The 14374-nt window shown below is 41.5% G+C and overlaps 1 protein-coding gene across 1 annotated transcript; it reads left to right on the forward strand.

Moving 5' to 3' along the window:
- The first annotated feature begins 494 nt into the window (after positions 1–494).
- Positions 495–12762, forward strand: LOC115134084 (unconventional prefoldin RPB5 interactor 1-like). The gene is made up of 10 exons (XM_029667713.2): positions 495–878; positions 1987–2021; positions 2306–2384; positions 8688–8823; positions 9886–9977; positions 10119–10378; positions 10534–10798; positions 10904–11055; positions 11274–11514; positions 11876–12762. The coding sequence occupies exons 1-10, from the start codon at positions 807–809 to the stop codon at positions 12056–12058; spliced, it is 1515 nt and encodes a 504-aa protein (XP_029523573.1). The 5' UTR covers positions 495–806; the 3' UTR covers positions 12059–12762.
- Positions 12763–14374: the final 1612 nt, after the last annotated feature.

Genomic DNA, 14374 nt, shown 5'->3' on the forward strand with positions numbered 1-14374 from the left:
TTGGTGCAACATAAGTAGAAGATTCGATCTTGCACAATTCACAATAATGTTTTAAAAAAAACATCATTACAGTAATTTTACAACCTCAATCTATCATACTAATTGGATTGATGGAATAAAGTTTTAACCAATGCTCTGTAACTACAGTGAATTTACAACTATTTTATATAATTTGCAAAGTATGTAAATGTATGCAGTCGCTACTGTAAATCGCTCTGTATAAGAGCGTTTGCTAAATGACTAAAATGAAAGTGCAAATATAAACTAACGCTCTGGGTTTAAAATATTATGGCATTTAATGAGGAGGGGGGGATTGGAACCAATCACACAATATATACAGTCAATTTACCTCACGGAATGTGGAAAGAGACCGTTTGTAATATGTTTAATCTAACAATATTGCAAGAAAGGGAAATGCTCTCTGTCTGTAGCCTATTGTTTACAATATGTAATCATTTTTCATGCATTTGCAACATTGTTGTGCTTTTGAGAGCATTTTACCCAGAGTACACCGGGAAACGGGCAGAGGAACATGGCGCTGGGTCGATGAGGAGGACGCTGAGCAATTCAGGATTATATTCCGTGGATATTTCGGAGATCATGCTGAAATCCTAAAATGAGAATGTGAAATGGTTTCACTTCCGAAATCTTGGATATCTACCACTGCCCCTTTGATGAATAATAGGAAAACGCCTCTCAGGAATACCTGCAATTGCATTCATAAACATTTTTTTAGGACTTACAACCCCTGAGCATTGTTTTGTATTCCCAAACGTCACATTTTCATCTAAATATTACATGGGAAAATGGCTGAGAGAAATAAAATGATTATAGAGGTCCCACAAGGAGTTGATAGACTTCGAGTGGAGCATAAAAAGGTAAAACAATGAATTAGCTTGCTACTGTAGCTAACGTTACCTGGCTAGGGTGAACTGTGCGTGTTGATCATTCACGCGGTCGACAACAGAATTTTGCAAATCGTTTTGCATTTTCGTGAGATGAGACCTAACATGCATTCTCTTTCAGCAGGTTGCATATTCATTTATGCGCGCGTGGCCTCTTCGACAGATAATTTATCGTGGACATTTTCTAAACCTTTTTTTTTCTAGAAGCTTCCTTGAGGTAGCGGTCACATGTTGCTTGCTGTTTATTTCAGCGTGGATCCTGGACAAGCCATGTTGTGTACAACCATCGAGTATGCATAATCAAGTTTGTCAATTTCTCTGATATTGACCCATGTTTATCTATTTCAGCAAGTACAAAGCATGGAAAGTAAACAAATTAACCATGCACGTAACAATACACAAGCATTTCCTTGTGCGGCCGGCCTACTGCCCATGAAAAATTAACCTAGATTCAACATCCATAACTAACTACTTTAATCTTATCTAAATGTAAAGCGAATATCAATCCAAAGTGTAGGGCATTGATGACTGATGATGTTTAATAAAAGGCATTTACTGGCAATGCAAATGCAGTACAGGACAACAGTGAAGAAAGAGCCAGCTAGCTAGCTACTGTCAGTTGGCAAAGTCATGTTCTTGTTGTGTTACATTAGAATAGGAGTCATGCAGTATGCAATGGAGGGCGCAACTTTATGCCTTTCAAATAGAAACATGGGTCTAATGTGTTGGGACATGCTTCTACCCAAAGTGTAGTACTGTAGTAGGCTACTTCCTGGTATGACATTCATTGCAAAGTATGCAGATGCCCCTTCCTGCCCCCAGGTTGGTGCTCCTGTGTATGTAAGTATATACTGGGTGGTTCAGAAAAACTTTTGATCCTTTTACATTTCGATACAATTCATCTTTGACAGCTGTTTAACCAAAATACTCTAAACATCCCGATAATTTGCTTCTGTGTTGTTTTCCCCCAGTGAGTAAGTGTAAACAACTACAATGGAGGGGGTTCTTCTGACCGTTTTTTTTTAATAGAGAATAGAAATGCAAAGTTTGACCTAAATAATTGTCACTCTGTTAACAACAGGTGGTGCAAGGCTGCGAAGGTCAGATCCAGCACTGGTGAGTTTGTGTAGCGATTCCATGTAGTGACTATGGCATTGGAGTCAGCCACTACCACTCATACACACAGCATCTTGTGAGTTATGGTGCTACTGTGCTTCTAGATAACATTACTAGTTCCACCACGAGTCACTCACTACATCCTTGATAGTACATAGATAGATAGGCTAAACACAAGATCTATTTGTCCTTTCAGGCATAACCTGTAGATCAGGAAGGGCATGTGTAATGTTTTGTGTGTGTGCCATTTTTTAACTGAAATTTAAAAAACTTTGGACTTTCAGGGCGAAGGTAAAGGGTGACTATGAAACCCTCGAGGATCGACTCAAAACTCTTCCAGATCAGGTGTCCTATGACATCATGGTACGTTCCATCTTTCTCTTATCAAATCAAAGTTTATTGGTTGCGCACACAGATTTGCAGATGTTATCGCAGGTGCAACAAAATGCAATAACAATAGACAAACCACCCCCACACAATAAAATCAATTATTAAGAAATGTCAGAACGAGCAATATCAATAAAAGAGTCCAGAGTCCAGAGCATATATATAATATATATACAGTATTCAGACTCCTTCACTTTTACCACATTTTCTTACATTACAGCCTTATTCCAAAATGTATTAAATACATTTTTTCCATCAGTCTACATACAATATTACATCATGACAAAGCAACCTTTGTGATGAGATTTTAAATTGAGCTCAAGTGCATCTGGTTTCCATTGATCATCCTTGAGATGTTTCTCCCACTTGATTGGAGTCCACCTGAGGTAAATTAATTGGACATGATTTGGAAAGGCACACACCTTTCTATATAAGGTCCCACAGTTGACAGTGCATGTCAGAGCAAAAACCAAGCCATGAGGCCAAAGCAATTGTCCATAGAGTGCAGAGACAGGATTGTGTCTAGGCACAGATCTGGGAAAGGGTACCAAAAAATCTCTGCAACATTGAAGGTCTCCAAGAATACAGTGGCCTCCATCATTCTTCAATGGAAGAAGTTTGGAACCACCAATACTCTTCCTAGAGCTGTCCGCCTAGCCAAACTGATCAAGCAGGGGGGAAGGGCCTTGATCAGGGAGGTGACCAAGAACCTGATGGTCACTCTGACAGAGCTCCGGAGTTCCTCTGTGGAGAAAGGAGAACCTTCCAGAAGGGCAACTATCTCTGCAGCACTCCACCAATCAGGCTTTTATGGTAGAGTGGCCAGACGACGCCACTCCTCAGTAAAAGGCACATGACAACCCGCTTGGAGTTTGCCAAAAGGCATCTAATGACTCTCAGACCATGAAAAACAAGATTCTCTGGTCCTGATGAAACCAAGTTTGAACTCTTTGAGTCACGTCTGGAGGAAACTTGGCACCATTTCTACGGTGAAGCATGGTGGTGGCAGCGTCATGCTGTGGGAGGTGTTTTTCAGCGGCAGGGACTGGGAGACTAGTCAGGGGGACTGGGAGACTAGTCAGGATAAAGGGAAAGATGAGCAGAGCAAATTAAAGAGAGATCCTTGATGAAAACAAGCTCCATATTACTCAGGACCTCAGACTGGGACGACGGTTCACCTTCCAACATGACAATGACCCTAAGCACACAGCCATGACAATGCAGGAGTGGCTTCGGGACAAGTCTCAATGTCCTTGAGTGACCTAGCCAGAGCCCGGACTTGAACCCGATCGAACATCTCAGGAGAGACCTGAAAATAGCTGTGCAGCCATGCTCCCCATCCAACCTGACAGAGCGTGAGAGGATCAGCAGAGAAGAATGGGATGAAATTCCCAAATACAGGTGTGCGCAGCTTGTAGCGTCATACCCAAGAAGACTCAAGGCTGTAATTGCTGCCAAAGGTGCTTCAACGGAGTACTGAGTAAAGGGTCTGAATACTTTTGTAAATGTAATATTTCTGTTTTTAATAAATTTGCTAAAATTTATTAACCTGTTTTTGCTTTGTCATTATGGTGTAGATTGAGGGGGGAAATTTAAAAAATAGAAATAAAAAACAATGTTGTGTTAAGGCTAACTTTTTTTTTTAAAGTCAAGGGGTCTGAATACTTTCTGAAGGCACTGTGTGTATATCTAATGTATGGACAGCATATAATTAGAAAAAGGTGTGTATGGCAGTAGTTGTACAGGATGAGCCATGACTAGAATACTATATATATCCTAACCGTAGCAGGTAGTCTAGCTAACTAGGTGAAAAATCTGTCTGTTCCCTTTAGCAAGGCGCTTAACCCTAATTGCTTCAGGGTTGCCATTGATAATAGCTGAGGGTTTCTTAGCTATTATCAACAGCGACAAATACATTAACAATTCAAACTTGTACATGTGTGAAATAGGATAAATGTAAGCACCCATATACAAAGTGGATAAAACAAACATTTTTTTCAACAGTATGAATTTATACTGGAAACTTTATGAGCAAATGTAAGAAATAATACAAAAATGTGAAATGCAAATTTGGCTAGAAAACAGGGTGACCGTGTCTGTCGGCGCCATCTTGTCCAGTCAAATGCAGTAAATGCACTGGGGAGTGAGTTTCCATAGCAGGGTATTATTTACAGTTTATTATGAGGTGTGTCGAGTGAATTCCCAAACCATTGTCCCCTCTTGATCTGGAGCGAAAACACAGCAGTTAATACAGCGAGATGGGTGCTTTTGAGATGTTTACACATGGTGTGTTGTAGGGAAGGCCTTATCTTTCACTATCAGTTTCTATTCTCCTTTTCTTTCAGCTATTCAGCTTCACTTTTAGTTTGTACAAAAGTATGCAGAACCATGTTTAAATTGTCCTAATATACAGTGCCAGTCAAAAGTTTGGACACACCTACTCATTACTCATTCTCGGTGCTAGAGGCATCACTACAGAACCTGGTTCGATTCCAGGCTGTTTCACAACCGGCCGTGATTGGGAGTCCCATAGGGCGGCGCGCAATTGGCCCAGCGTCATCCGGGTTAGGGTTTGGCCGGAGTAGGCTGTCATTATGAATAATATTTGTTCTTAACTGATGTGCCTAGTTAAACATTTAATAAATAAAACGCATATGGAATCATGTAGTAACCAAAAAATTGTTAAATCAAAATAGATTTTACATTCTTCAAAGTAGCCACCCTTTGCCTTGATGACAGCTTTTCACATTCTTGCCATTCTCTCAACCAGCTTCATGAGGTAGTCACCTGGAATGCATTTCAATTACATTGTAAAAAACAATCTTTAGGACCCCTTTCTCAATACTTAGGTCACTTTTTCAAAACTCTTCACACAGTTCTCCTAACCAACTTTCAGCTTGGCACAGCAGTTAATTTCACATCCAAAATTGACTAAAACTACCAAAACACTCCATACATGTCTCAGATTAACTCATTATTCCATAACACTCACAAAGTTTGTCACCCAACAAGAACACTTTGTCACACGAAAAACAATGACCTAAAAACACTAACAACAGGTAGCATTACCAAAAAGAATGACGCCTATCTACTGTTTAGAATTCACTCCAGTATATGTTACAGGAATGAATCAGACATGATGCAATATGCTTCAATATGTTTTATGTAGTTTTTTGGCATTGAGTGATTCCAAAATACAAGAATTTGTATATACACCATCTACAGATACAGTAGAAATGCTAGTCCACAGGTTCTCCTCCACATCACATCTTATGTCATCTTGGGCAATACACCTAGGAAAGAATATTTTGGCATGCCTGGTCCATCCCTGGCAATCTTCTGCAGATATGTCTAGGCATCCAGCATTCATTGCGTCCAGGAGGGACATTTGATCATGTGGATGGTGGTCATAAACCTTCCACCTCCATGAGGAAAATAATTCCTCTATGGGGTTGAGGAATGGAGAGTAAGGTGAGAGGAAAAGGGACACCATCCTGGGATGAGCTGCAAAGCACTCTGTGACTGCACATGAGTGGTGAGATGCCACATTGTCCCATACAATTACAAACGTTGGCCGATTTCACCTCACTGCAACACTTTTCTCACCTGGCACAACCCTTCCATAGATGTAATCCAGGAATGAAAGGAGAGGCTCGGTGTTGTATGGCCCAATTAGCGGTTTGTGTAACAACAATCCATCAGAGGATAATGCTGCACACATTGTGATATTGGCACCCCTCTGGCCCGGGACATCCACTGTGGCTCTTTTCCCAATCACATTCCTTCCTCGCTTCCGTGTTTTAGCCAAGTTGAAACCAGCCTCATCCACAAAGATGAATATGTGGGCTGTTTGCCTGGCTTCAATCTCCATGACTCAAATAAATCCACAAGGTAACATAAGAGTTAGGCTATTACGGTCATTTACATTATACCTAAAAACATGCCATTGTGTGCCTCTGCCCTGTTTGGTTTAGTTCAAAACCAGTTCTGTATTTTATAGTCATCTTACCTGGACATATTGGTTCCTGAGTTGCTTGACTCTTTCAGAGTTCCTCTCAAAGGGGACAGTGTACAACTGCTTCATCCCGAATTGATGTTGTTTCAGGACTCTAGAAATAGTTGTTATGCTTACATTGTGAATATTTCCAAATGTAATGTTGTCTGCCAACACTCTGTCCTGAATCTCTGTGAGTTTTATGCCATTGTTTCTGATGACCACATCAACGATTACAGTTTCCTGCACAGCAGTGAAAATCCTACCTCTCCCGCCTGTGGGATATAACCGTTGTGTCATAGGCAGAAATACAAAAACAATTACACACAAGTGGGTTTGGAGGCTTTGCTCAATTTACTTCTGAAATGTGCAGAATGTGCCCTTGCAGAATGGACATCTTACGTGTTGTTTTGCCAGAAATTTCTCACAATAGATTCCACTGTTGAGCGTTGCAGATTTGGCTGCACTCTCAGACCAGCCTCTCATTGATAGACCATGATTTATTACATGAGATTAGGGATACTATAATTGATCATCTGAGACTACAGCTCTTGATCTTCCACTCAGTCTTCTTCCACCACGCACATGTACTCCTCTCCCAGCCACTTCTCTATCTCTGGCTGGGTCCATGTTTACATTACAGTCCAGCATTATTCATATGATGTCCCCTTTTGTGTAGATGGTAATGAAATTGAAAGACTAACACCTGGGTAGGTGTTCAGCTACAATGGGAATCAGCTGTGGTTGGTCTAATTGTTTTGATAGTATTTAATAGTTTTATACTTGGAATATATTTCAATACGCTATTACTGTAGAAATGTAGCAAATTGCTGTCTTATTCAATTTTGTGTTATGTTAGGTTTTGAACTTAAGTTTAACCGTTTTGAAAAGAGTACGTAAACATTTGCAAATTGGCCTGTAGGTACATAGAGTTTTGGTGGTACTTGTGTCTGAGTGAGAAAATAATTCATGAAATTTGACAAGGTAGGGGTGGTATACAGAAGATAGCATATTCGGTAAAAGACCAAGTCCATCTTATGGCAAGAACAACTTAAATAAGCAAAGAGACAGTCCATCATTACTTTAAGACATAAAGGTCAGTCAAGGAGAACAGATGATCTCTGCATGTGTGGTTCCCGCCATGAATCATGGGGGTGCTTTGCTGGTGACACTGTCTGTGATTTATTTATAATTCAAGGAACACTTAACCAGCATGGCTACCACCGCATTCTGCAGGGATACGCCACCCCATGTCGTTTGCGCTTAGTGGGACTATCATTTGTTTTTCAACAGGACAATGACCCAACACAGTTCTAGGCTGTGTAAGGGTTATTTTGGAGGAGATTGCTGGGCCAATTGTGCGCCGCCCTATGGGACTCCCAATCACGGCCGGTTGTGATACAGCCTGGAATCAAACCAGGGTCTGTAGTGACGTCTCTAGCACCGAGATGCAGTGCCTTAGGCTGCTGCGCCACTATTTAATAGTTTTGATGTCTTCACTTTTATTCTACAATGTAAAAATAAAGAAAAATCCTTGAATTAATCCAAACGTTTGACTGGTACTGTCGCAAGACCCAGTGGTTGATGCTTATTTATAAACCCTCTTAGGTTTCACTCCTCCCTATCTGAGATATTTACTGCAACCCTCATCCTCCACATACAACACCCGTTCTGCCAGTCACATTCTGTTAAAGGTCCCCAAAGCACACACATCCCTGGGCCGCTCGTCTTTTCAGTTCGCTGCAGCTAGCGACTGGAACGACCTGCAACAAACACTCAAACTGGACAGTTTAAAAAAAATCTCAATCTCTTCATTCAAAGACTCAATCATGGACACTTACTGACAGTTGTGGCTGCTTTGCGTGATGTATTGTCGTCTCTACCTTCTTGCCCTTTGTGCTGTTGTCTGTGCCCAATAATGTTTGTACCGTATTTTGTCATGTTGTTGTGTTGCTACCATGCTGTGTTGTCGCCATGCTATGTTGTTGTCTTAGGTCTCTCTTTATGTAGTGTTGTCTCCTCGTGATGTCTGTTTTGTCCTTTGTCCTATGTATTATTTTTTATTTTTTTATCCCAGCCCCCGTCCCTGCAGGAGGCCTTTTGCCTTTTGGTAGGCCGTCATTGTAAATAAGAATTTCTTCTTAACTGACTTGCCTAGTTAAATAAAGGTTAAATAAAGTACTGTATATACAACAAAAAATCAATAAAAACGATTGAAAGTCAAGTTGAAACTTGAACTCAACTTGAATAATGCAAGTTGATCTCCTTCTCCTCTGCTGTAACAGGTGCCATTTGGCCCTCTGGCCTTCATGCCTGGGAAGCTGGTCCATACCAATGAGATCACCGTGCTGCTGGGGGACAACTGGTTTGCAAAGTGCTCTGCCAAGCAGGCCCAGAAGCTCGTGGAGCACAGGAAGAAACGTGCGTTTGTTTTGGAAGCCATTTTGAATTTTCTCAGATACCATGGCACCATGCCCAACTCTGACACCCACATAACTAATATTATTTAAAAAACGAGAGAATTCCTCAATTGTATGCCTATATATTGTTTCGCAATGTATGCTACTGATAATTCTTGTTGAGAAAGATTGAGGTCATGTTTTGAATGTCTTCTCAACACTACCACGGTTCATCCAGCAGGGGTTGTTGTCATGGACTTGCTGTCAGACAAACCAAAAAAGAGGTGATCACTCAGTTCAAACTAAAAGTTGAATGGCTACTTATTTTGTGAATACTTGGGTTGTTAGAATGTTTGATACAGTTTTTCTGATGGACCATTATGTATCAAATTACAATTGCATTAGCAAATAAGTAATAACACACAGTCATCTTGGTCATAATTTGCAATACTGCAAGTTCATTTCTATTGAAAATGCAGAATTATGTTCAGATTGCTATTTGTTGGTTACTCATCGATTTTGGCCATCTGCAATTATTTTGTCACAATATGTCCAGACTTAAACCCTCCTGCCAAATAGAGTTTTTTCCCCTTCACTCCCCTTTGGTATTCACTCTGCACCCGAAAAAGCTCTTTAATATATAGCGTCAGATGGGCCTAAATAACAATGTGTGATGATGATGCGGCCATTATTAGACTGGTGTTTACCTGAAGCGTGAATGTGACATAACCTTCCCTGGCCCTGCCCAGGCCGCTTTTACACAACTAAGTGCCATAATGCAAACATGGATCGCTGAGATCTGTCAAACAGCCCCGCTGAGTTGTCAGGCCGTCCGCGTTTGACCTTTCCCCAACGTTTCGAGACGTACAGCTGAAGGCTCGCTGTTGTCATGGCAACGGTGCCCCTGCTGCCATTAGCGAACGGGGGATTAATTGTTGTGAAGATTTAATGATCCGAAGTAGCACCGAGGGCATGCGATGTTATGAACTGTTTGTCATATTTTTTTTTTACTGTGTTAAGAGTTTAACCCCTTGCTGGCGGATTTTTCTATTCCATCACACAATATTTGTGCTATGTTTTTTAGATGTAAATAGTGCGCTGGATGACTTGCACAAGACGAGGAAGGACTTTGAAGCCAGAGTTGGGTTTACAGAGGATCTAGAAAAACTCTCAGGCGTAAGTGTAATTACAGTGATAATAAAGAGTTTTTAGGATCCTCTTCAGCCAGCTATTTGATAGACAACTCCCTGTGCAGAAAATCTATTTATATGATCAAATATTTTAAACACACACTTATACCCTTCTCTGTTTCCTCAGGCTAAAGGGGACTATGTGGACATCAGAGAAGAGGTTGGAAGTATTGAAGAAATGGTCAGCAAAGGAAAGCTGCGTGTGGCTCTTAAGCCCCACTCTAAGCCCAAGATGGAGGCTGTTGTGAAGATAGAGGAGGAGGAGGACAAAGAGGGCAGTGGAGAGGGAGATGGAGGGAGCAGGAGAAGAGTGCTGTCTGAGGAGGAGCTATGGGCCAGACTGGATGAGCTGGAAGCGCAGGAGGAGCAGGAAGAGGAGCAACACCGGTAGAGTTAAATACACACACACACAAAATGCATAGATGTTCAAATTGAGGAGTAATTCAGCGCCACTCTATCCACCTTCACGCCTGTGTTTCATTACAAAATATAGTGAAGATTAGATTTCTCCCGGCTTGATACTTTGTTTCTATTGTTTTCAGACGGTTTGACAGTGCAGACACCAATGGCAACGATGACACAACATCCTCTGAGGAAGAGAAGGAGGGAGATAGCGGCAGCCATCATCGTGTCAATGGACATGATGAGAGGAGCAAAGGCAGGGCGTTTGTGCCTTACAATGGCAGCCAACTCAACAGTACAGCTCAGTCAAACAGGGAGGGGGAGGAGGAGGAAGATGAAGCAGAGGAGGAGGAAGGCGACTGTTTGCCTACCATCTATTTCTCTCATACGGTGGAACCTAAGAAGGTCAGTGTGTATGAAGCGTATTAATCTCATCGCAGTCAACTTGTAGTCCATTATGTTATTTGAGCTATGTAAATCAATGTACTTCACCTCCCTCTGTCTCTCCAGGTGAGGATAAACACAGGGAAGAACACCATGTTGAAGTTCAGTGAGCTGAAAGAACAGAAGCAACAAGCCAAGAGGAAAAAGAAGAACGGCACCAGCAACGGTCACTCTCACCACGGGCTCCACAACATCACTACGCCCACAGACCTCTACAGGTACACACAGGCTACACATCAATCATTAAATGTTTGGTTGGTATGAACTTTTGGCAACATTTTGGATGAAATGTAAAAATGGCATATGGAATGGTGTTTACTCTGAATGTTTCCAGATTTCTTTATTCTGATTTGGTATGGTGTCTGTCTATTAACAAGTTCTGTGATCTGATTGGGTATAATGGCTGACTGGGTGTATGTTTGTGGCCTTTTGTCAGGTTGTTTGTGGATGTGAAGAACGGCGAGCCCATCCCCAGGAAGTCAATCCTGAAGTCCCGGAGCAGAGAGAGCAGTGTGTGTAGTGACACCAGCGAGAGCAGCGCTGCCGACTTCGAGGAGCGGCGGACGTTTGGACGCACTCTGAGCCATGACGAGAACACATACAGCGACACCAGTGACGGCATCACGGAGGAGGACAGCCCCACCGGGGTCCTCCTACATCCCACCAGCAGCTTTCAGGTAAACTCAGCTGGTCCTGATTCAATACTCCATCAATATTCTAATACTGTAAATATCTTCAATTCAGTGCCAACAACTTTATTTGCCCCTTTAGGGAAATTCTTATTACAGCAACAGCCGTGCTTCAGACACATACAACAAACCGGCACAGATACAATAAATAGACAAGAAACATGAGAGATAATGATTTAAATGTACAGTGCAATAAATACGATCATCGGTATAAAACATGCAAGAGACAGGGGTGATTAGTTCACAATTTCTTTGAACTTTAATAAATGCTTAGAGCAGGAGTGGTCTATGTCCTGCCAAGTTTACAGCATCACATTAACCGCCATCTTATTCCTTGTCATTGATCCAGGCCTTTTCAGGCACGGTGGTTGAGAAGGAGCCCATTCCCTTGTCGATCCCCCAATTCACCATTGCTCTGCCAGCGCTGCCCACCATCCCAGAGAGGAAACTGGAGGAGGTGGCCCCCGAGGTCCCCCAAGAGGCCCCAAAGAGGGTGTCCAAGTTCAAAACTGCCCGGCTGAAGCAGAAGTGACCCAGAAGAGCCAGTCTCCAGGATCCCCACTACGGGCTCCTTTTTTAACATTGATTTTCTATGCCAACACTTTTTTGAGTTGGACAGACCGTGAACCCACCCTATGATCTGCCATCCCTCTTCTTTTTTTGGCATCACTCTTCAAGCCTCTCTTCTTCTCTTTCATAATGCTTTTCCAAAAAAAGCATAACTTTGTTGAGAAAGCAACCCAACACACTCACTCTTAACCATTTACCTGCCTTGTATAATGGAACATCAAGCTTTTTAGCAAATAGCCCCATTATTTATGAATTAGTACTTCACCGCAATATGTTTTTAAGTAAAGAGGTAGTTTATTTAGAGCCCTCATCCTCCAACATTATGGCCCTACATTAGTCAACACTGCCTAGGTGCGCATTTTATGGTGGTTGATCTTGTGTCAGTGTCTTGACTATACTCTGACAAAGCCAGTAGTTTACAACTCTATTCATTGTTTGATCCATGATTTTGCCTGCTATGCTAAGATGACATACTCTGCATCATTCAATTTATTTTTGCCTTTTCCTTTCTTCATTATTCTACGACAGGGTCAGATGTCAACTTCCCTTTATTTCCTCAAATCCCCTTGTACTTGCCTATTGAATGTATGTCCACCTCTGTGACCAGCTTTATGTCAAAAATAAATTGTTGTAAACTGGAATTAAAATAAAAGATTTTTGGACAAAGTCAGGTGTTACTCCCCTTTGGGTAGATTTTCTCAAACCTTATTTCCAATCCTCACTAAGAACAAGACAGAAAAACAGAAAAGTTGTACGTACGCAGTAGAAAACCTGCTGAGTGTCAACTATTCAACATGCACAATTGTCGGGAAATAACCAAGATGACTGCTGATGTATGGTCAGATGTGATAGGATGGCCATCCACTGCTGATGTACGTGTTGGTCTGTCCTGTCCATGACACAGGTATGCCACATGTATTGACAAAGTTGAACCACAATGACCAGCAATAGATCATCTCTCCTATGTAAAATGACTTGCCAACTCTATTTTTGTACCACCTTTTCATATGGCTGCTGTGTCGGCTGGGAATTCTGCATCTGTGAGCTCCATCCTTCCAGATTCGCTGTAATTAAAGTTGCACCTTGTGAGTTTGAAAAGCTATCACTAGCTGCTCGCTAAGTATCGAGAGTGCAGGGTTCGATAAGCAGCTTTTAAACTGGTCCTTAGTTGATTCCCCCTCGTCAGGATTAGGGCTGCAATAGGAAAAATCTATCCAGGTAGCATGAGACAGATTAGCTAATGCTTAACATGGTTGAGCGCTGGCTAGACACAGATCATTGGACTTAAAAAGCTTTGAAGGTATATGTTGGAACATGTACTTAACATTTCAAAGAGATCTAGAGGAACACGTTAATAATTGAAAACAACAGAGAGATCTACATTGCAGGGTTTAAAGAGGATTTAAGAGTTAGGTCATTTAGGATCTCCTTGCAGAGACGAGCAGGTATTGTTGACCAGACAGATGCTCAGAGAAGAGGCTCTTGCTCCCAGCTACAAATGTCATGGGGCATTAAACTGTTCCTTGCTGTACACCTGGGCCGGTTTCATGGACCGAGATAAAGCCTACTCCTGTACTTAAAACTATGTTCTATAGAGAATTGCTGCTTTTAAATGTAGTTGTGCATAATCTTGGTCTATGAAATATCCCCTGAAGTATTAAATCAACATGTTTCTATACTATAAGTATGCACACACTCACTTGTTCTTGAATCTATTTAACATTCAAACAATCTTAGGTCAAATAGTTCATTTGAAATAAAGACCTCTGTAAATAGTGTCAGAGTGCACCAGCAGCTAACAAAAACTAACGTCAGTACATTGAGACTATACATTTTCTATAATAAATAAGTAGAATGCCTGAGGATGTATGCACAATTTGTGCATATATTGTGAGTGTGGTTATTGTATAAATGAACTCCCTCTCTCTATTTGAAAATAATCCAGTGAGAAAGTCATTGGGATGACAGCAGTGTGATGGATGTTACACGCATCCAATTAAGATTTCTGAAAAGAAGCCTCTGAGCACTCTAAGCACTTATACAGCTGAATCACAAGACAGAGCTTTCCCGATCGCCTGAAACAATTGCAAAGCATCAATCCTGCATTATTCATTATGTTTTACAAAGGGTCAGAGTGGCTGAAATCCTCATTATAAATATTTGGAGAAGGAACAATCTGAGGTCACAGGGCTACATTTTGGATATTGACTTATTACAAGGGTTTAAGGAGCAGGATCCACGCACGCACGCAAGCACACACCACACACACACTGGAGAG

Source organism: Oncorhynchus nerka, linkage group LG9a (genome assembly GCF_034236695.1).
Source record: "Oncorhynchus nerka isolate Pitt River linkage group LG9a, Oner_Uvic_2.0, whole genome shotgun sequence".
In the NCBI taxonomy this organism is placed as follows: domain Eukaryota; kingdom Metazoa; phylum Chordata; class Actinopteri; order Salmoniformes; family Salmonidae; genus Oncorhynchus; species Oncorhynchus nerka.